Here is a 21,786-nt window from a genome sequence, read left to right as displayed (position 1 = left end):
GAGCGACAATGCCGAGTAGCGAGAGACGGTGCTTTGCACGTTCCCGCTGGCCTGGCTGCCGATGGGCTCCTGCCCAGGCGTCCAGCCGCCGCCGCTGTTCCAACCCTGGGCTTCCCACATGCAGAGCCTTGATGGGCAGCGGCATCCCTGGGCTGTCCCGGTGCGCTCCCAGCGCGGGGCCCGGTGTTCGCAAAGCCCCGGGCGGTCAGTGGATGCAGGGGTTCAACTGCAGCACGTGAATATTCATTAGCATGCCAGTTGCTGCTTTCTCAGAGGCCCCCAAATGCGCTCTGTTCCCGCCCCCCTTAATACATGTGCAGGCTCACACTGTGTGACGGGCCGAGCTGCGAGAACACGGCGATGCTTGTATGGGCCTGGATGGTTTTCAGTGCGACATCATTTCCTTTCTCATTCCTGTTGAATTGTTCATTGGCATTACGCTGGCGTTCTCCCCCCCCCCCCCCCCCCCCGTGGCAAGTCTCTGGGAGGGGGAACGAGCAGCTAGGAGGAATTACTGCCCCCCCCCCCAGCTCCACTTCAGACCTTTCCTGCCTGTCTGGGGCCGTGGACGCCCGCCTCTCTCTCGGGGTGTTGGGGCATCCCTCAGAGACCAACACACACCTGCGAAGTAGCACAGTGCTGCTCTCCCTGGTTGGGCAGGTGGGGCAACTCGGCTGTTGGGTCTGTCTACGCGGCAGTCAGAGGAGTGATGCTGACAGTCTAATCGTGTGCACTCAAGTGGCAGTCCCCGGCCACCTTGGCTTTTCGAGTTTCTGGCTCAAACTAGCTTGGGTACGTTCTCATGTGCTGCCCTCAGCTCTGTGACTGCAGGTAGACATACCCCTGGAGAGCACACTACCGGGTGCTTCTTAGTGCTCCCAGGAACTCGGTCCAGAGAGCGCAGTCTCCATTTAGCCCTCTGTCAGCATCAGCTTTTCAAACATGGTCAACACGTAGAACCTCCCCCTCAACATGCAGGGCCAGATGTGCAGGCATCCTGTGTCGGCCCAAGGAGTTAGTGGCAAGGCTGGGAGACTGAACCTAGACGGGCTGTCTTCCAGTTGGAGCATCTTAACCACTAGGCCTGATCTCTTCCCTTAGGTGCTGAGGTCTGGAGTTCTGTGTCCTGTTCTAGGTGCCCGGGGCTGGCGACCTGGAAGGGATTCGGGGTAGAGCAACAACAGTAGTACTGGGGCTGTAGGGGACTGATGTCCGAATAAGTGTAGAACAGACAGTGGGGAGGGGAGCCGGAAGCCTTTGATGGGCATCTCGCAGGCATGAACGCCAAGGGCCGAGGGGATCGCCATAGGAAGGATGGGGGTGAAATGAACGGGAAGGAGACTGAGGCCGCGTATGTGTGCAGCTGCACCGCTGGGAAAGTGAGACTGCACCTGTCGTTGGCATGAGAGAACCGACCGGGAGCTAGGAGCCGCCCTGCCCTGGGCATGGACAGGATGAAGTGGGTTGTGTGTGGGGGGCAGGGTTCCCCCTGTGTGCAGAGACAAATTCACGGCAGTGATGTTCCCCATCCCATGCCAAAGCCTTTGAGGCATTGTCCTCAGGCTGGTGGAGGGATGTGTGGGGCCGAATGGGTGATGTACCTGTCCCCTCCCAGCTAGTGGAGAGGAATCTTCAGATGGCGTGTTAGCTTTTCCAGCTGGGCGCTGTGGGATCACCCCTGCCAGCGCGGCTCCATTCAAGCTGGGGACTTGGGTGCTAGGGGTGTCACACAAGGCCCCTAGCACGGGGCTTAGTGATCCCGCTCCTACTATGCCCTTGTGTTACAGCAGAAAAGACTTGGGGGGTCCCTCCTCCTGTCTAGCCCCAATGAAAAGGAGGATGGCTGAAAACTTGTGCTCCCGCAGCTCTCCGGGGTCTGGGATCCCTGCCATTCGCTCTCACAGAGCTCCCCTCCAGCGCTTCTGCCTTGCTCCCCTTCTGCCACAATTCAATCCACCGACCTGGCACCAGTGCCATCCTCGTCCCTCCGCCCAGGCCAGCCCCACCCCGTGGAAGTCAATGGCTACGTTCCCTTCCCAGGGCACCGCAGCGTGGACCTCTGCTGCGGTGGTCCCCTGCTTTCTGCAGGCATCCTGGGTCCAGCAACTTGTTTCGTTTGTTGGGTTTTTCTTAAACGTGCTGCTACCTCGCTCCTGGCCTTGGGAGGTGACGCGGCAAAGTCTCCTTAGTGCCGGGTCCCTCCGGCAACCTGGGAAATTGCTCTCAGATGTCTCCTTGGTGCAGGACGGGGCTTTAGAAGAGACTTCTTGAGCTACCAACATGTGTGTCGCATTAGAGTACAGTATGGAACGTGGGAGATGGAGCCACGCTGCCCCTTCCCCTCGGGGAGATCTCAAAGCACCGGACGGCCTTGGAAGAAACCCTCTCGGTTGGAGCTATATTGAGCAGATTTCCGAAGGGCCTCGCTGACCTATGAGCTGTCCCCTGTGGGTGGGAAGTTCCCTCGTTTGGCCTTTCCTTGTTATGGGGTCATAGCAGGGCGTGGGTTGTCTCTGCTGGCCAATGACCGACCGACCGCTCCAGTCTCACTCTGAAGTGGGGCCTTTTGGTTCTCAGGGAAAGTAAATTGGAAAGACGGCTCCGACTCCCGTGTGAAGGCCGCGTCTGCTATAGCGGTGCTGCAGCAGGATAGCTGCAGTGACGCCCCAACCTCGCACCACAGGGTAGACACTTACTTCAGTGGGCAGAAGGGGTTTCCCATTGATTTAATGAATCCACCTTTCTGAGAGGCCCTTGCTCAGCTGGTTCCTTCAGACTAGCCGGGTCTCCTCTGCGGGGGTGGGGGAAGGAGCATTGAAAGGAGCATCACTCGGGGCATGAAATTCTGGACGGCTCTGAGCGATGTAGTTAGGCCCTGCAGATATTTAGGTGGAAACCAGGGACTAAGACCTGGGCCGCAGTGGGAATTAGTGGAGAGTGGAATTGCTGCTCAGACCCAGATCAAATCAAGCCATATGGTGTTAACCAGAGGATACAAAGGCTGGCTCATAACTGGGCCTGGGCTTTGCTTCCCCATGGACGTCACGTGTAAGGCCTGGTCTCTGCGAGACAGTTAGGTTGGTGCAGTGACATCCTGGAGGGGGGGTGAACTTTTGAGCAAGGTCGTTCTGCTGACCTCAGAGCTGGTATAACCAGTGCTGAGTCGAGAGGATAGTTCTTCCAAGCTACCGCCTCTTGGGGAGCGGGGTTACCTGTGGGAGGGATTCTCCAGTCAGCATAAGTGTGGTCTACACCGAAACACGGTGCGGCTGTGGTGTGTGAAGTGTAGACAAGGCCTCCCTTTCTTCCCCCCTCCAGGTGTTTGTGTTGTCGGGGCGAATCCAGACATCGGGAGGGGTGCATCAAAGAAGCGTTCAGCAGAGTGGGCCACAGACGTGCCAAGATGGCAGGAGAGATGGTTCCACGTAGGTGGAGGGGGCTTGGCATCTCGCTTGCTCTGTCTGGCACTGATACCTGGTAGAGAGGCCTGAGGTGGGATGGTCCTTTCACCCCCGTGAAGAGGCTGCAGGGGAGGGGGGATGTGCCCTGCCCGGCACGTTTTTTGGGCCTCTCAGTTTGGCCCTAAATCCACAGGCAAAATGAAAATAGTTTTTTATTATTTCTCCGATGGCCGTGTTCAGACCCTCAGGACTTGCAGCTGGGGCTCAGCGGGTGGCAGTTGTTTCAGTTAGAGGATTACCATGGAGACCGTCGATATGCTGAGCTGTGCCCCTTGAACCGGTTTAGTTAAACGGCGCCAACGCCCGTGTAGACATTCTTATTTCATCTTACTCCAGGCTCATTTTGATTCATTTTAGGAACAGGCTGGACTAAATCCCAATAAAAGGGTCCCATGCACGTGTTTTGCTTTGGTTTAACCGAATCACAGCAAATTTGTGTTGGATGAGACCTCAGCCCGCTGAACTCCCTCCCACGTGGTGCTGTCCCCCGCTCGCAGGTAGAGGTTGAAGGAGGAGTCCGTGTCTGCGCTGGCTCTCGGTGCCTGAGTCCTGCGGCCAGCGTTGGTTCCCCACCCTTGCCTATGGTGGCAATTTTCAGTTGCTCTCGCCCTGCGAGGGACAGTCCCTGGGTGAGGCTAGGACAGGGAGCACCAGCGAAGCCAGCCATGTGCTCAGCCCGCTGGAACAACAGTGTTAGCGAAAGAGAAAATGGGCCAGTCGTCGGGGGGACGCTAAGCTGGAGCCGCCTTTGCAAGGCTGCCTTTGTCTGGGCAGGGGGGCATTCGCGCTTTCATCCCCTCGGAGCGGCAGCAAGAAACACAATATGGAGATTAAGGGGGAAAAAAACCAACCGCCTCAGAGACCGTGTTAGGTCACAAAAACCCCTTGTCTGCAAACCCCGGGCTGTTTCTGTCTGACTGTCGGAGGAACTGCAGGGATTACAGTGCTGGCTGGGCAGGGCTTCAAGGGATCCTAGGCCTTCTCTTGTGTGTTTTTTCAGGCTGTACTTGGTTGGCTCCAGATATGCCCTCCCCACTGTATGTCCCTGCAGTCAGACTCCTGTAGCGGTGGGTGGCAAAGCCCTGGGAGATGTCCTCAGGCCAGGTGCTGGAGTCCTGGGCAGGATTGGGGCCTTCATTGAGAAACGTGGAGAGTGAGTGTGTGTCTGTGCCTAGGGACAAATGGTAACAATTCCCTCCTGTGTGCTAAGTGCTGACAGACAGCACGGTCCACTGCTGTCCCTGCTCTGGGAAGCTTACAGCCTAATTACAATCAAACTGTATCCCAATTATCTTTTCATTGTCTCATCTCTTATCTAGCTTGTGCCCATCCCCATAGTATCGAGGCTCCATAAACAAACAGTGAAACAGAGTCGGGTGTTTGGGAGTTGCAGGCCAGTTCGGGTCTGCCTACACTGCCTTGCAAACCAGCGGCTTGGGGACTCTGTTTCCTGACTCAGGTCTGCGGCTTGAGCTGCATCCACACTGCAAAAAGACAGGGCTTGGAATCGAGTGGCGCAGACCCCAGTGGGTCCAAGGACTTGGGCTTGAGTGCTTGGCGGAGCGAGGCTCAAGCCTGTGCTCAGCTTTACAGGACAGTGTAGACGTACCATGAGCGGACATAAGTTTTCAAGTACATAAAAGGGTGTTACTTGGAGGAGGGAGAAAAATTGTTCTCCTTGGCCTCTGAGGACAGGACAAGAAGCCAAGGGCTTAAATTGCAGCCAGGGAGATTTAAGTTTGACATTAGGAAAAAGTTCCTGGCGGCCAGGGTGGCTAAACCTAGATTGTGGAATCTCCATCACTGCGGATGTTTAAGAGCAGATTAGACAGACCCGTCTCAGGGATGGATAATACTTTAAGAGCAGGTGAGACAGACATCTGTCAGGGATGGTCTACACAGTGCTTGGTCCTGCCATGAGGGCAGGGGACTGGACTCGATGACTCTCGAGGTCCCTTCCGGTCCTACCGGTCTGTGGCTACACTGCAGTAAAACTCTGCAGATGGCCCATGTCAGTTGACAAAGCCTGAGGGGCTATACGGTTGCAGTGTAGACACTGCAGACTTCCAGAGCTCATGCCCCAGCTTAAACTCAAACCTTTGTACTGCAATTGTATAGCCCTGCAGTGCCCATCAGCCAGCACTGGTTAGTTAGTGTAGACAGACCCTTAGGGCCTCATCTGAATGACATGCCCTCATATAATGGGGTTCTAGTTCAAGAGGTCCCTTGTTCTTTCCTGGTAGTGGCGCTGGGGGGGTTACTAAGTTCCAGGCTCCAGAGCTACTTAGAACATGGAGATGCAGTGGGGAGAGAATTTCTCTCTCTCTGGGGAACGTGGCCCTTTCAGGTTTATTGTTGTTGTCTGTGCAGCAACACCCAGAGGCGCACTGAGGATCAGGGCCTGGGGGGTTGGGCACTGTTTATCATAGCAGCGGGAAATCCCTGCTCCCAAGAACTTGCAGTCTCAGCAGCCATAGGATGGGAGGGGAAATAAAGGCATAAAGTGAAATGACTCGCCCAGGGTTACACAGTGGGTCAGTGGCAGAATCCAGATCTCCTGACTCCCAGTCCAGTACCCTGTTAACTAGATCACATCTACACTGTGAACTAGGAGTGTGGCTTCCCTGGTCCTGTACCCACCTGGAACCAGTGGGTATGTAAGTGGCATGGGCTAAGCCATGCCACTGTTGCTCCTACACATGCTGCCTGCCATGGCGATGCTGCTATTTATATTTGCACTAGCTGGATATGTACACAAGGCCGGGAGTTACACCCTTAGCTCATAGTGTAAACACAGCTGTAGTGGGAATGCTTTGGGAGCATGCGCAGCAAGTACCCTACAGTACACAGGGGACTTCAGCTACCCAAACCCTTCGCCGTAAAGCTGCAAACAGTAAATACAAAGTGCAAGGCTCAAGGGACTGGTAGATATCAGTGGGGGTCAGGTTTGCATTTGTCCCTAGGAGAAGAGAGCTGGTTACTCCAGTATTCCTGATGCTGTTGTGTGGCTGCTCCCATGTGGGAGCAGGAGCTGTTTCTGTATCCCCCCAGTAGATGATGCATGGGAAAAGCAAGCACTTAGCATCATAGACTTCTAGATTTCAGCAGGGTCTGGTGCAAGCCGTTGGACACCTTGCACCAGATTGAACCCTCCTGTGGACATTGATTTCAAAAGGGTTGTGCCTGTTTGTGCTTCCTCAGTTTTCCCAGATATAAAGTGAGGCCAGTGATGTAGTAGTGGGACGAATTTGTTATTTTAAGTATAGGCTTAGCTATTTTACTGACCAAGTGTGGGCGGCCAAGTCGGGTCTTCTATTGGTGTTTATAAGCAGCAGCACTTAGATTATCAGCTGTTTGGTTGGGGGCCATCTCTTTGTTCTGTGTTCATACTGAGCTCCTAAAATGCTATGATGAAAGAAATAATAATAGATGAGATTCTTTGCATTCTTGACCATTTTTAGCTTGCAGTCCGTAGTGGGTCTTCTCTGGAGAATAAGGCTATAAAAACAGTTGTTTAAAGGGAAATGATTGGCTTAATTTTTTAAATTTCATTTTTAAAAATTTCCATTTGTCCCCCTTTAAAATTTGAAAGTCTGGGAAAATCTTATTTGAAAACTTTCATGTAGAATCATTTTTAATCGGGGTTTTTTTCCCCCTCTTCCCCGGTGGATGTTTATAAGGGTCTTTGAAGTTAGTTGGTTTGTACCTTGCTAACGGACTGCATGTGGAAAAATAGTGAAATCCACTATGCTTCTTCCAGGCATTTGAGTTCAGTTGAGTTCATTGAGGCACAGTTGGCATGGGAAACTATCCGTGTGGTGCTGAAGTGCAAGAGAGAGAGAGAAATTCTCAGGCCTCCTGTTCTTTTAAAGTTGAAATGAGAGCCCCTTTCACGTTGAAGTCAGAACCTCAGCTAGTATAAATCTGCATAGAGACACAGATTTTTAGCAGAGAGATGCAGATTTACACCAGCTGTGCGTGTGCATTTAACCTCACATTCTTGTTACATGTCATATCCAAAACCTTGATGGCCTAAATGTGTGGCACCTACCCAGACATAACTCCCCCTGAACTCAGCAGGCATTTTGCGTGCAGGATTGAGCTTGAAACGACTTCTCAGACAGGAAAGTCTCTTGACTGGCTGGGAGTGGCCCATATTTCATTAGCCAGCGTTTTGCTGTAGTCAGCAACATGCTTATCTGTAGTACAGAAACCAGCCTGAACTCAAGTGGAGAGTCCGCCTACAGCAATCAGCCTTGAAACAGTTTCCGCCTAAAAATACTCGGGCTTCATAAAAATGCCCCTGCTCTAGGGCGTTTGCTCTGTGCCTGTAGCTAGTGACCTGGGGAGGGACCAGTGACACTAACTCGCTCTCCTTGACTCCCTGCCTTCAAGATGCTTTGTTTGCTGCCTGAAGGCGGGTCAGTTTCGTAAGGCGTGAGTGTACAGAAATCCTGCCTGCTTTGAAACCTCTGCAAAGACTTTCCTGTTCAGCGGTGACATCCAGCATGGTATGCCCCCAGCATTGTCTTGCCATGGTACAGGGCTGGGTTAGGGAAAGCTCAGGCATCTTGGTGTCCGGGGCCCTCGGTCAAAGGGGCAGCCGCCAAGGTAGCCTCTTTAGGAGGAGGAGGAGCGAGGCGAGGCTCCATCGTCAGGGATGCGAGGAGAGGTACATCTATTCCAGGGATAGGAAAAGTCTATCTAGGTAAAAGGGGTGCTGTGTGAATCACTGGGGGAATAGTGATAGAAATGTAGCCGTGTTAGTCTGGGGTAGCTGAAGCAAAATGCAGGACAATGTAGCACTTTAAAGACTAACAAGATGGTTTATTAGGTGATGAGCTTTCGTGGGCCAGACCCACTTCCTCAGATCAAATAGTGGAAGAAAATAGTCACAACCATATATACCAAAGGATACAATTAAAAAAAAAATGAACACATATGAAAAGGACAAATCACATTTCAGAGCAGGAGGGGGATGCGGGGGGGGGGGGGGGGGGGGAGGAAGGAAGGTAAGTGTCTGTGAATTGATGATATTAGAGGTGGGGAGAGTGGGATGTTTGTGAGCTAATGGTATTAGAGGTGATAATTGGGGAAGCTATCTTGGTAATGGGTAAGATAGTTTGAGTGTTTGGGGGAAATAGGCCTTGTTTAGCCTTAATTCAGCAGTGTCCCACCCCCATTTTAACTTGCCCCAGCCAATCATTCTTAGGAGTCCCTTCGGGGTTTGTATCTTCCCTGTAACATGAACCCTCGTGATTTGCCAAACGGCGGACCCAGCCTGGAAACAAATCTGGGTAGGTGGGTGATAAGTCCCAGCAACAGTCACTGCTGAGCAATAGAGATACCCGTTTGGATTTTCACTGGAGCAGGTCAGAATTGTTTTGTCCGAAAGTGTTTCTTTTGGGGGCGGGAATATTCCTTTTTAAATGGACAGAATTTTCTGCCTTTGTCAAAAGGACAAATTTTATTTTGGTTCAGTTCACCTTTTTTGCTCCCTTTTTTCCGGAGGAGGAGGGAATGGGAAATGAAAACTTTCAACTTGAATGTAAATGATTGTTTTTTAATCATTTATTTACGTGAAAAATAAAAAAAATCCTTGGCAAATTTTGAATGGAATGAAACGTTTTTAATTTCCTTTGAAATGTTTAGTGGAAAATAAGTCTGTTAACAGGTATGTGTTTCCCTTTTAGTAGGGACCCATCCAATTGGTTTTATACTACACTTATCACGTAGTATTCGAGTATCTTCCATACAAAATCAATAGCAGTAGTTATAACCATGTCCCCTTTGCAGTGATTTTCAACCCATGGCCCACAGACCCTTGGGGATCTGCAGACGGTGTCTAAGATTTACATTGGGGTCCCCACCTCCCATTGAGAGATTTTAGGGCTCTGCATATGATAAAAGGTTTAAAACCACTGCACTCATGGGCTGCATCTAGACTGGCAAGTTTTTCCGCAAAAGCAGCCGCTTCTGTGGAAAAACTTGCCAGCTGTCTACACTGGCCGCTTGAATTTGCGCAAGAACACTGACGCTCTCATGTAAGATTGTCAGTGTTCTTGTGCAAATACTATGCTGCCTCCCGCTTGGGGGAAAGCCCTCTTGTGCAAATGCTTTAGTGCAAGAGGGCCAGTGTAGACAGCTAAAAACTGTTTTGCGCAAAAAAGCCCCGATGACGAAAATGGCGATTGGGGCTTTCTTGCGCAAAACCGCATCTAGATTGGCACGGACGCTTTTCCTCAAAAAGTGCTTTTGCGCAAAAGCATCCGTGCCAATCTAGACGCTCTTTTCCACAAATGCTTTTAACGGAAAAACTTTTCCGTTAAAAGCATTTGCGGAAAATCATGCCAGTCTAGACGTAGCCATGGATTTTGTGATATCTGGCACTTTTCCCTTAAGGGTATTTTGTTTGTTTGTTTGTAACTGGTTTCTACTTTTTTCTTTACTGGGGGGGCAGTGTTTGGGTGGATGGAGGCACCCTGTTGTGAATATTGTTCTTGGTGGGTTGGCAAAGCTTTCTCAAAAGAGACGGTTCAGCAGCATGGCTAACTGTCGTGAGACAAGGATACCCTCAGCTTCTCACAGCATCACACAGGAAGCTATTGTACTTTTGAGCAGATAGGTCCTCTCTAGTTTTTCTCCTCGCCAACTCGGGACTGCTCCCTACAGTAAATTCATCTGGTCTTCCAACTACTGCACTTGACAAGTAGCGTCAGTTTAACTTTTATTAGTATTGAAACCAGGTTACTCAAACTGGTGCAAAAGCCTGGACAGATGCTGTTAATTTGGTTTAATTTAATTGTTCCTAATTGAGCTAAGCTACATGGGTAGAAGTCAGGCTAAACTCTTGCAGCTCAGCCTGGAGACAAAGAATGGAAGCTAAACAAATGCATGAAGAAGCAAATAGACCCCCCTCCTCTTGAATTAGCATGCACGTGGTTTCACAAATTGGGCTCCTGAGTTACAGTTCTCAGGCAGGCTGGGCTGGATGGGACACTAAGCAAAGGTTCTGCTTCTTGGATTGCGGTGGGGACTGCATGATGCTGTCTGCAATACGAGGGGTTGTTACCGTGTGCTTTGATTCCCCGGGGGAGCATTTTGAGTGTCTGGAAAAATCCCCTCCCTGTTCCAATAGCAAAAGTCCATTCTCAGATTCCCCCCTGAAACAGTGCATTGTAGCCTCCCTTGGAGAGAGGCAGCTGTATTCTAGGGATGAATGGGTGAGCTGTTTGTTTCAAGACGAGGGGTGAGCAGTATGAATATGCACAATCTAGAAAGAACTCTGGTGCTTGCAGAATGGAAACTTTGGTGCATTAACTAAGGACGGTCCTGGTCCATTTCCCAGCTCTGCCACTGACTTCCTGGGTGGCCTTGGCCAGGTAACTTATTTTGAGTGCTTCCATTCAGCTGCCCCAGACGAGATACCTACAGCCTGGCTCTCAGATTTGCTGACCACCCAGCGCTCCAGTGGAAGTCAGTGGGAGCTGCAGGTGCTTAGCACCTCTGAAAATCAGGCTGGAGAGGTTGCAGGCTGGGCCCCTTACAAAATATCAAGCAGCCAGAAAATAGAAATGTTGGGCTGGAACTCAGTATGCCCTCTGTAGTGTGGAGACACTGAAACTTATCTCCTATGGGTGTAAGAAGAGTTTAGGAAGAGTTAGTGTGTTGTGGTAATGCCTGCCTGGGAATTACACTCATGCAGGCATTGCTTTTCATCAGTAGCTGTGTGACCACTTTACAAAGCCAAGCACTTTCCTCATCTTAAGATGAAAAAAACAGAGGCAGGGAGAGATGAAGTAACTTGCACAAGGTCACTCAGCAGGCCAGTGGCAGGGTTGGGGCTAGAACCCAGGTCTTCTAAGTCACAGCTCAGTAAGCTGCCCACTGGGCTGTGCTGCTGCCTCTCAGGTGGCCTTCTTTCTGTTCACAGCTGGGCTTATAACTCCACGTGGAAAGTCAGTCGCTCAGTGCCTCAGATTCCCATTTGTAAACTGGAGGTAAGAATGCCTGGAGAGCAAACTTAAAATAGCCCCTCCCCAATACACTGCACCACCCTCAGGCCATCTGTGTCCTGGCCCCAGGGCCAGCCATGGAGGGGCTGTGACTGATATCGCTAGGAATGCGGCATGCCATGTGCTCCAGACTTGTTAGCTGACACATGGTAATTACCTTGCTCCCGCTTGCAATTAACCGGCCCGCTCTGGAGACCCCACTGGCTTGTGTCGGGATTTTCACCCGTGTCCTGCACGAGACACTGACCCCAGCAGGAGTGCAATTCCCAGCTAGGTCTAGAGGTGAGGTCACACAGAGACCTACCTGCCCAGGCCTCTGCCTTCTGAACTACCCTGGGCTGTGAGCTCAAGGCTTCCCTGTGCTGCCCACCTTAGCCTGGAGGTTCGCTGTATTTGGCCCTTTTGATCCTTGGCCCTTCTGCAGAGGCTGCTCACAAGGGAGCTAGTTGTTACTGGTTCTGATGGTGATTTTTGTGACCCCCTGCTCCTGCCCCCTCCGGTCCATCAGGCACTGAGGCAGAGCAGAGAGCCTCTAAATTAGTTCCCCTTGGGTCGTAAGTCTTCATTGTGCATCCAGTTCCCCATCCCCCTGCAGGTAATCTCGTCACTTACATCCACTCAGTTTCACTGGCCATGCCAGGGAGGCAGAGAGCAGAGGAAAAGAGCCCAGGCTCTCTGTGTGATGAGCATTTGAGATTTGCATGCTAGCCACCTGCCGCGGTTTAGCCAGTGGTAGAGAAGCACTTGAAAAGAGCCCAGAGGGAACCGCACTGGCTGTGGAGAGATGGACGAGCTGACCTGTGAGCGATGGCTATTTTCTATCTCTAACTTTTCTGATTCTGTGATAACGTTTCCCAGAACTGAGCAACACAGGCAGAGAAGGGAAGGCAGACGGAGCAGAGGAAAAGGAAACAGAGAGGCAGAAAGAGATCCAAGCAGGTATCTTTCAGGGTAGAATCAGTGAGGAAAGGAACAAAAGGAGCAGGGAAGGTGAGTCAGGCATATGCCTTTAAAAGGGTTTGCGCGCTGGGATGCCCTTGCTCCCGGGAAGAGCCAGTCAAACACCCCGTCCTCAATAGCTCCTGAACATTTCCCATTGTCGCTACCACTGGGAGCGCTAATGTAGACAAGGGACTTGGGTTTAACCTTTGCCATAGACGTACTGTGAGCAGGTTCAAGGCTTGTCCAGACACAGAGTTACACCTGTTCAGCCTAAACCAGTGTGGTTAAACCAGGGCCACAAGCCTTGTGGGTGCTCTGATTTCAATTCAAATCAGACTTGTTCCACTTCAGATTAAATGGATTGGGAATCGCTGTCAGGTGAGGTGAACCAGAATCTGAGCATCCACACAGGGGTTTCACAGGTTTAACAAACCAGGGCAAGTTTTCAGGCAGCCAAGACCTCAGCTGGTGGCTGATCTATTTCGGCGCGCCCGGCAGGGGGATCTCTCCTGGTGCTGCTAGCCTTCTCCAGGGAGGCAGGTTTCAACCTAACAGAGGGATGGTCTGGGGGTGCCAGGTTGGCTGTGCATGTATTTACCCTCTGCTTTTCTCCATTCTCTCAGACAGGTTCGGAGGGCAACTCAGTTGATGGACCCAAAACAGGCCAAATGGAAGAAGGGCCAATTAACTATGTTGAAGAAAGAAGGCTGAACGAAGGCAGCGGGCCCAGCCTGGTGAATGGGGGGAGCCAGCCGGCTGGGGGAAGTGCCATGCTAATGGAAACAGGCAGCTGGCTCTCCAGCCAGCCTGTGGCCCGGCACTCCAGCGAGAAAGCTAAGTGGGAGGGCACTCCAGCCCCGGGCCACGGGAATGCCGCCAACGATGCAAAGCTGGAGGATGCACGGAACCTGGTGGCCTTCTCCGCCGTGGCCGAAGCCATGTCTTCCTACGGGATGCCGGCCGCAGGGTCCCCGTCGCAGCTGAGCATGCAGCTGTATGAGAAATTCAACTTGGAGATGAGCCGGGGAGGGGTGGACAACCCAGGGCTCCCCGCGCCTGACGTCACCCCCGGCGGCGAGGACCTGAACGCCCTCAAGGCTGCCCTGACCCTGGCCAAGCACGGCATGAAGCCCCCAAACTGCAACTGTGACGGCCCCGAGTGTCCCGACTACCTGGAGTGGCTGGAGCAGAAGATCAAGTTGGCCATTGGGGAGGGGCAGAGCCGCTCCTCCCAGAATCTCAGCGACGCCCACCACCAGCCCGTAGACAAAGGTGCTATTCCCAATCAGGTGCCTGCCGTGGTGGAGACGCTTAAGCCATGCCCGTCAGATGGCCTCCCCTTTTCCCAAAGTGCACTGAGCATCGCCAAGGAGAAGAACATCAGCCTCCAGACAGCCATCGCCATCGAAGCCCTCACCCAGCTGTCGTCCGCCCTCCCTCCGCCAGCCAGGGTGACTCCAGCTGCTCCCAGCAGCCCCATGCCGTCTGTGTCGTTCGCCTCGAAGGAACAGCTGGTCTGTTCATCCCCCTTCAGCCCAGACGAACCCTCGGTGCTACCCACATCCAGCAATGAGCCGTACCCGAGCCAGAACACCTATGGCGGACACACAGTGCTCCAGACATCTCGGGCCCCGACACAGTCATCTTGGCAGCCGGCGGACCCCCAGTATGTCCTCGAACCCAGCACCCCCCAGGAGCCTGGGGGCCTTTTCTCCAATTTCACCTCCACCCCCTCGAAACTGGAGTTTTCTGAGCCGTGGGAGGAAGAGCCGAAGCCGAAAAACAACTTGTGGATGCTCAACTCCGACCCACCTGCCTCCTTGGTGAGCGACCCCATGGCGGAGCTGGAGCAGCTGCTGGGCAGCGCCAGCGACTACATCAAGTCAGTGTTCAAGCGGCCTGAGGCAGTGCCCAACAAGGTCAAGGCTGGCAAGCCCAAGCAAGAGCTGCCGGCCCCACCTCTGAAGAAGGAAGCCGGGAGTAGCCATCCCAAGCTGGCCAGTAGCCAGCATTTGTCACAGCTGCTGCAGGAAGCAGACTTCCATAAAAAGACCCAGATGGTGCTGCAGCAGCATCTCCATCATAAGCGTAATCTCTTCCTGGACCAGAGCCTGGCCCCGCCAGGCCCGCAGGACCAGTTGCCCAAGTGGTGGGCTCCTGGCTCTCAGGCCCTGCCTCCAAAGCCATCCGAAAAGCAGGCCAAAGAGAAGAAGAAGAAAATTCAGCCTGACAAACCCCCCCAGGTCAAGCCACTCCGGAAGCAAGTGCAGATCAAGAAGTCAAAGCAGAAGGATTCGCAACCACTGTTCCTACCCCTGAGGCAAATTAGCTTGGAAGGGTTTCACTCCGCCCCCGCCCCTGAGCTCCCCACAGAAGAGATGCAGACGGACCACCCTCTCCCCAGCACCCCTGTCAGGCACCCTCCTCTCGCACTCATCACCCCCTGCTCCGCTGCACAGTCTCCCCTGCAGAAGCAGCTGGATGACCGAAGCCAGGCTCCCAACACTCAGGAAATGTGCGCTTTCAGCCAAGGGAGCCCAGAGGAAAACCGCCAGCACCCCCTTCGTCAGAACTTCCCGGGCCACCCTGCCACCCCCTCCATGCCCATCTCCGGTTACTCGCCCGCTTGCTCTGCTGTGCCCTCTGGTGACAGCCAGGACCAAGCTCCCCACAAGCCTTTAAACCCTTCGGACCCGCTGCCGGCCCAGAACTCAGTCATGGTGGACGACAAGCTAGAGGAGCTGATCCGGCAGTTTGAGGCAGAGTTTGGGGAAAATTTCAGCCTGCAGAATACTGACCTCCCGGCTCCCCCACTCGCCGACGGGCTGCCCCCCCAGACTCTCTCCCACCAGGTGTCTTCTCTGAGCCACCTTCCGGGACTGCCACGGGGCTCGGACTCAACTCTCCAAGTGCCGGCTGCCGAGGACGGGGGGCCACCCCTGGCCGATGCTCCCGAGGTGGGACCCAAAGGCTTTTCGCCATCGCCCAAGATGGGGCAGCATTTTGAGAACCCCTTTGGAGCTAGGTCCCCGAAGCAGATTAAAATAGAATCTTCTGGTGCTATCACTGTGGTGTCAACCACTTGCTTTTACTCTGAGGAAAACCAAAATGCGGATGCCGCTTACCTGGACGGGACCCCAACCAAGAACGACGTGCCATTCACGCCAACCCTCAGTGGATTTTTGGAATCTCCTTTGAAATACCTGGATACGCCCACGAAAAGTCTCCTGGACACCCCAGCCAAGCGGGCTCAGGCAGAATTCCCCACGTGTGACTGTGTGGGTAAGTGAAGCTGCTTCTCACCAGCTTATCAGGGCCTGATCTGGATTTGGGGGTGGGCAGAGTTTGGGCTGAATAAGACTGTGGAAAGGGGGGGGATGTTCACCCCAGTGCCGAGAGCCCACGAGAGGCCCTTTGCACCACTCCCATGAGGGCTAGGCTGGCGTGGTACAGGGTCTAGTGTTGGTCCTCTGCACGAGGGTTGAATTTCACTCTGACGCACAAAATAAGCCAACAGGTTTGCAAGGCAGGGAGAAGTGTGCCAGGGTTCTAGCATCTCCGTGAGTGTGCTGGGCACAGAATGCGGGGAAAGGATGAACGGGGAGTGTTTCCCAGTCAGGATCCACTGCAGTTCCTTGAAGATGAGATGCCAGTGGGTGGGCAGGTGGGTGGGGAGCAAGGGTGCGCTGCATTCGCACACTAATAAAGATTCCAGATAGGCATGAAAGGGAGATGTGCTGCCTGCCTCAGCTGCGTCAGAGCCATGGTGGGAAGCGTGCGGTCCGCAGGCTGACTGTGGCCTATTGGGGCTCCCCCTCGCTGCCCCTCTACCCCATGCACATGGCGCACTGGCGCACCAGAGCCCTGCATCTTCTACACCCCTCCTCCCTCCTAATGCTTTTGGAAGACCAGTGAATCGCCTGATTCGTGCTCCATCCCTGCTCCTCTCGCTCTCTCCCAGAGCTGGAATGCCGCAGACCAGCGGCTCCTGGAGATCCAGCTCTGGGAGGGAGGGTAGAAGCTGGGACGGAGTGCGCATCAGGCAATTCGCATGCTCCGAAAGTGCTGGGAGGGAGGGGAAGGTGTTGGAAGTGCGGGGCTCCGGAGAAGGTGGGAGAAGGTGGCCCATTTATGCAGCCCACCCACTATTAGTGGTTGCTGGTTTAGGTACAAGAAACCAGTCCCTTCTAACTCTGGTTCTATGTGCCTGTATTCCTAACGAGACGTTCCTACGACTAAACTCAAATGACATGTGTAAAACGAACACCCTGCTGCTTATTTGATTATTCTTTTATAACATAATGCCTAGTCGGGCCCCTCTGTGCTTGGTCCTGTACAAACTTGTAACAGCGGCCAGTCCCTGCCCCAACGTGCTTAAGTTTCAACTTTAATTTTTCTCCCATTTGTTTTTGCATTTTGGGGCTTCCGTCCCCATGGGCGGCCTAAAGAGAGCGATCTCAAAATGCCTTTGTTGTTAGGCAGGGTTACTTTGTGGATCTCCTTCGCTGCTGTCAGGCTGTGGTGTTTAGGTTTCTAACAGCACCAGGAGCATTTATATTTCATCCCAATGAAAACACCCGGTTTTGTTGAAACTGAGAATAAATCATGGATCAATCACGTGACAGTTCTGTTCGGAGGCCAAGGGTTGAAAATAGCCTAGAATATTTGGTGTCTGAGTGTTAGATTTTAGGGCCATGCACTAGGGTTCCTGCTAAGGTGTGTGCCTGCAGGAGTGCCTGCCAAAAATTTCAGTCCCACTCGCCATCTCAGCAGAGCTGCTCAACCGCAGCCCCAGCTGCTCCCAGGGGTGGGGCCATGTGGCGGGTGGCTGCCCCATCCAGGAACAGCTGGGCAGCCACCACACAGCAGCCGGGAGCTGGCGCTTGGGCCATGGTACTAAAAATAGCACCATGGATCCAGCTGCAGTCCCAGCCTTAGCAGCCACCACAGAGCCATGGCCTCAGCTGCTCCCAGGGGCGCGGTACTAAAAATAGTACTGTGGTCACGGCCCCAGCCATCCAGCACCTGGCTGTACCCCCGGGAGCAGCTGGGGCCGCAGCTGCATGGCGGCTGCTAGGGCCCAAATAGCAGTACTAAAAATAGTACCGCGGTCCTGGATCCAGCTGCTTCCGTGGGCGGGACTGTATGGTGGGTGGCTACCCCATGTTCCAGGACTGTTGCCAGGGCCATGATGCAGCTGCTCCTGGGCCAGGGCAGTGGTGCTAAAAATAGCACCATGGCCCCACTTGGGTGCAGCCATCACATGGCCCAGGCAGAATGTGGGAGTCCTGGGTTGCAGCAGGTCGCTGGGGAGAGTCCCTGGCGGCAGTGGGGATCAGCATGGTAGGGGTGAAGCTCCGGTGGCCAGGGGCTGCTCCGATGGCCCAGGCCGCATGGCGGGAGGTGGGGTGGGGGAGAGGTGTTGCCCTATGTGCTGCAGCCGGGCCGCGGTGAGGCTGTGCACCCTGCGCACATGACGTCAATATTGGTTCACAAGACAAAACTCACTCTGCTCACGGATGGAAGATCTTAGAGGGAGCCCTGCCATGCACCAACCTTCTGCAGCTCCTGCTGGGTATGTCTATGTTGTAGTTGGATGCAGCCGCCAGGCCTGGGTAGATAGACTTGCACTAGCTGGGCTCCTGCACGGCTTGGGTTTGCCACATGCTCAGGTATCCAGCGGGTTGGGTGACCAAACTGCTGCTCAAGCTGCTGGTTTTAGCTCACAAGCCTAGCTAGCATGAGTCAGTCTGTTTGGGCAGGGATGCTCCCACCCAGCTGCAGTGTGGACAGACTTCACTGGGAAGCGTAGGTGCCCAGTTATTCCAAAATCAGGTCCTTGTCAGGTGTCTCTAATGGAGCGTCCCAAAACGAAGGTCCCTAGAATTAGAGGGTCTTTTTGAAAGGTTTGGGGTTGTGCATTGTTGTGACCCTTTTCAGCAGAGAAGCTGACATTTTGGGATATAAATTACTGGACTGTGCCCTGTAAACATTTGAAAGAAATAACACTGGAATCCATTGCAAGAGTCCTGTGGCCTTTGGATTGGGCCCTCGATGGGCATTTGCAGTGGCATTCGCTGACCTCTCCTGTCGCCCTCGGAGCAGGAGGGCACATTTGGAGAAGCTGCCTATGTTAGTACCTGTTCTGCAGACTAATCATGATGCTCATTCTCCAGTAGGGCTGTAAAATCTGAAGCGGTTAAACATGCAGCGGATAAGTATTGGTCTTACTGTCCAGTGAATGATTCAAACAGATGGGTGAAATGATGTTGTGATATAATACCTCAGGCCGCAGCGATATGTGGGTGGTGCAGGGTTTCTTGCAGCTCGGGGCATTGCAGGAGCAGCCGATGCCTGGATGAGAGGGCACTGCTGGGAGGCAGTGTGGCACCCCCCTTTTAGCTCAGTTTTTCTTGCAGCTGGCTGCAACAGTGGGTCTGCCCAGAAACCACTGGACCTTCCAGAACACTTGGATCTGCCCTGGTACTGCTGCTCTTCCAGCAGCGATCCACCAAACTCGCTGCACCAGCCCAGAGCAACGGGTGGGATGGGAGCTAGCCAGGCACGTGATCCCGCAGCCGACTGTGCTCCACCTCTGAGGAGAGACGGCAGTTTTTATAGTTTAAACGGTTCCTTTAAAAAATGATATTTACATTCCTGTTCTCCCCACTGTCTGCCAGGCCAGGAGGCAGGGAGCAGGCTAGGGAGGATTCTATGAAGTTGCAAGGCCTTGACCCTTGTCCGTTCACACATCCAGGCAGAGCCACTAACACACTCTTAATAAACAAGGATGAGCTTTGGTTTTATGTTCCCCCAGCCTAGAGTTAAATTGGGAGTCCCACAGCCCTGCCCTCACTTGAGTGGGTGGGCCTTCTGGTCCGATAGGCACCACCCACCCCTGGGGCTTTAAATAGGTGGGTGTTTTCACCAGCGTTGCACTCACATAGAAAAGTTGAGGAAAAAAATGTCGGGTGCATTGGAAATAACAGAGGTCCATGAAAAGAAAACAACTTCTTTGATTGGGAGCTAGCTTCTCATCCAGCAACAATGGAGCTTTTCTCAGCTATTTTATTGTAAATTTGAAGCTGTGATTAAGCCAAATGGCAGCAAAGAAATGCAAAGACACTCCCAGCGTGTGTGAGTCCGTTGAAACTTTCATCGTGTTTGAGTTTTGCCTCCATTGCCAGGAACGATTTGGGCTATTTTGGGCAGGGGCAAAAAAAAAGAAAGGAAGAAAAGCTGCGAGAGAGAGCAATTAAGTAGGAGTTGGGACTCAGTATTTTATTAGGTGTCTCTGCTGTTGGACTAATAAAATCAGACTCCTCTGCGTGTCACTTATTGATCTCTGTCTGGACGGCTGCAGCCCAGCTGAGATTTGCTTTCTCCTTTCCTTGGCACGGGGCCAGTTAGACATGATGGGAATAAAAATTAGGGCTGGGAGAGGAGTGGGAAAGAAAAAACGAACTCAACTGCAAACCCTGCCTAAAGAGCCCTCTGTGCTCATTAAGTCCCAAGGGAAAGTTCTGTTAACTCTGCCTGAGAGCGGCAAACTCGTGCTGGATTTTATCCAAAGCCCAGTGAAGTTAGTGGGAATCTGACTTCCATGGCTTCCTGAGTAGCACACTAGCCCTCCACGTTTCCCAGGAAAGCTCCATTAAGTCTCCTGGCCCAGGAAGTTCTCTGAGAGACCTCGGTCTGAGCAGGCTGTTCCGCTTTGGATAGCCAGCACTCCGAAGGGCCGATCCAAGCCTTTGCAGCCCTCTGAGATCAGTTGGTCTCTGGTTGCTTCCCAGTCATGGGGATGCCCCCCCATTCTCCCTAGTGTTGGAGCCAGCACTAGAAGCCCCGTTGCTAGTACGCCAGCCGCCACACTCACGCTGCTGGAGCATCCGTCCTGTGAATTAGGCAGACCCTGCCTGGTGGTCCTAGGCAACGCGGGCTCAAGAGCTAGAAAGGCCAGAGAAGCAAGGCCTGACCTGCTCCAGCAGCCTCTATCACGACTCCCCCTGGGGTTTATTCTAACCAAGCCCGCCACACTTTGCAGCGTAGCAGGAGCAGATGCAGTGGAAGGTGGCAGGTGCACAAGTTACTGTGGTCCCGATCTGAGCTGCAGCCGCCCCCTGGTTGGAGAAACACTGACAATCAGAGCCGGTCTCAGGGAAGTTGGTGTCCTGAGCAACTTGCGTTTTAGTGCCTCTGAATCCTGTGGGCATAGCACCTCCTCATTTCCCCTGGCACTCTGGGCTCCCTACGCCTGCATCTCCCTTCTGTGCATTCTCAACCGCTGACACCAGGATTGTGCTCCATTGCCCCTCGCCTCTGCACAGGGCCCCCTTCATGCCAACCCCTGCGCCCCCAAACCCCGCCCTGCGTTTCCAGCATGTCCTGCCACATGGCCCCCTGCCCAGTGATCTCCACCCCCTTTGCCCAGCAACATCCATGCCCAGTTGCCCCATATCCTCTGGCTCTGGCGCCCTGGGCCCAGCCCTGCTGATGATAATACATGCCTGTATTTATTGCTGTCCCATATCCTGACCACATGGCTTATGCTCATGAGGGCTGCCAAGATCCAACCCTGTGGCTTATGTATGCTAGCCAGCCTTTGGGTCCTGCTCTCGACTCTTTTCCCTCCAAGCCTTTGCTCTGTTTATTTGGGGCTCTCACCCTGGATCTGCTGCTCTGAACACTACAGCCTGCTACCTCTAGGGCCGCCTGGGGGTCTTTGAGCTCTATAACAACAGCAGATCTGAGAGTGCTTGGCAAAGGGGGGTCCGTATTGTTCACCGTGTTTTACACCCAGTTCAAACGCTGCTCGGTACTGCAGTGATGCCTGTACAAAATGCATCACTTGTGATTAGTGATGCTCAGACCTCAGCGGTTTAGGAGCCAAATGAGCAATCAGTGTAACCCCAAAGAGCCACAGCAGCGTGAGGTTCACTGTTCCGTTTACTATTTTTATACTCGTAGCAAAATGTCTGACTCGCTATTGTTCCTTTATCAACCGCACTTGGGTAATGACCTAGTGAAACCATTCTGACTGGCTAATAACTTGAGCGGGTTAATAATTAAATCTCACAGTGTTTTAACATGTGCTGCACAGTCTTAGGTTCGCACTAAAGAGCCACTTGCAGCTCATGAGCCGCAGTTTTAGTATCACCGCTTTCGAGGGATCATTTCGAAACAAGCAGCCTTCAGTCGTGCACACCAAGGGTGTGTCTACACAGCAGGGTTTAACTTGAAATGAGCAGACTGAGCTACGTCAGTTACGTAGCTTATTTCGAAATAGGGAGCATCTACACAGCACTTATTTCGAAACAGAGCACTCGTCCTCTGACTTCCCTTATTCCTCGTACCATGAGGGGGACGGG

General features: G+C 53.1%; 1 protein-coding gene across 10 annotated transcripts in view; it reads left to right on the top strand.

Moving 5' to 3' along the window:
* Window positions 1-21,786, top strand: part of TET3 (tet methylcytosine dioxygenase 3) — a 161,074-nt gene that overhangs the window by 82,608 nt on the left and 56,680 nt on the right. For 8 of the 10 annotated variants that reach the window (XM_075910902.1, XM_075910904.1, XM_075910905.1 and 5 more), the window contains one exon: window positions 13,042-15,700. In XM_075910902.1, the coding sequence (XP_075767017.1) occupies window positions 13,042-15,700 (2,659 nt within the window). Of the gene's footprint in view, window positions 1-3,441; window positions 7,973-9,758; window positions 11,462-13,041; window positions 15,701-21,786 lie in introns of those variants that run through there. The other 2 variants (XM_075910909.1, XM_075910906.1) reach the window with 2 other exon arrangements.

Source organism: Pelodiscus sinensis, chromosome 28 (assembly GCF_049634645.1).
Source record: "Pelodiscus sinensis isolate JC-2024 chromosome 28, ASM4963464v1, whole genome shotgun sequence".
Taxonomy (NCBI): Eukaryota; Metazoa; Chordata; order Testudines; family Trionychidae; genus Pelodiscus; species Pelodiscus sinensis.
The sequence above is the reverse complement of the archived record's forward strand: the minus strand, read 5'-3'. Positions and strand labels throughout refer to the sequence as shown.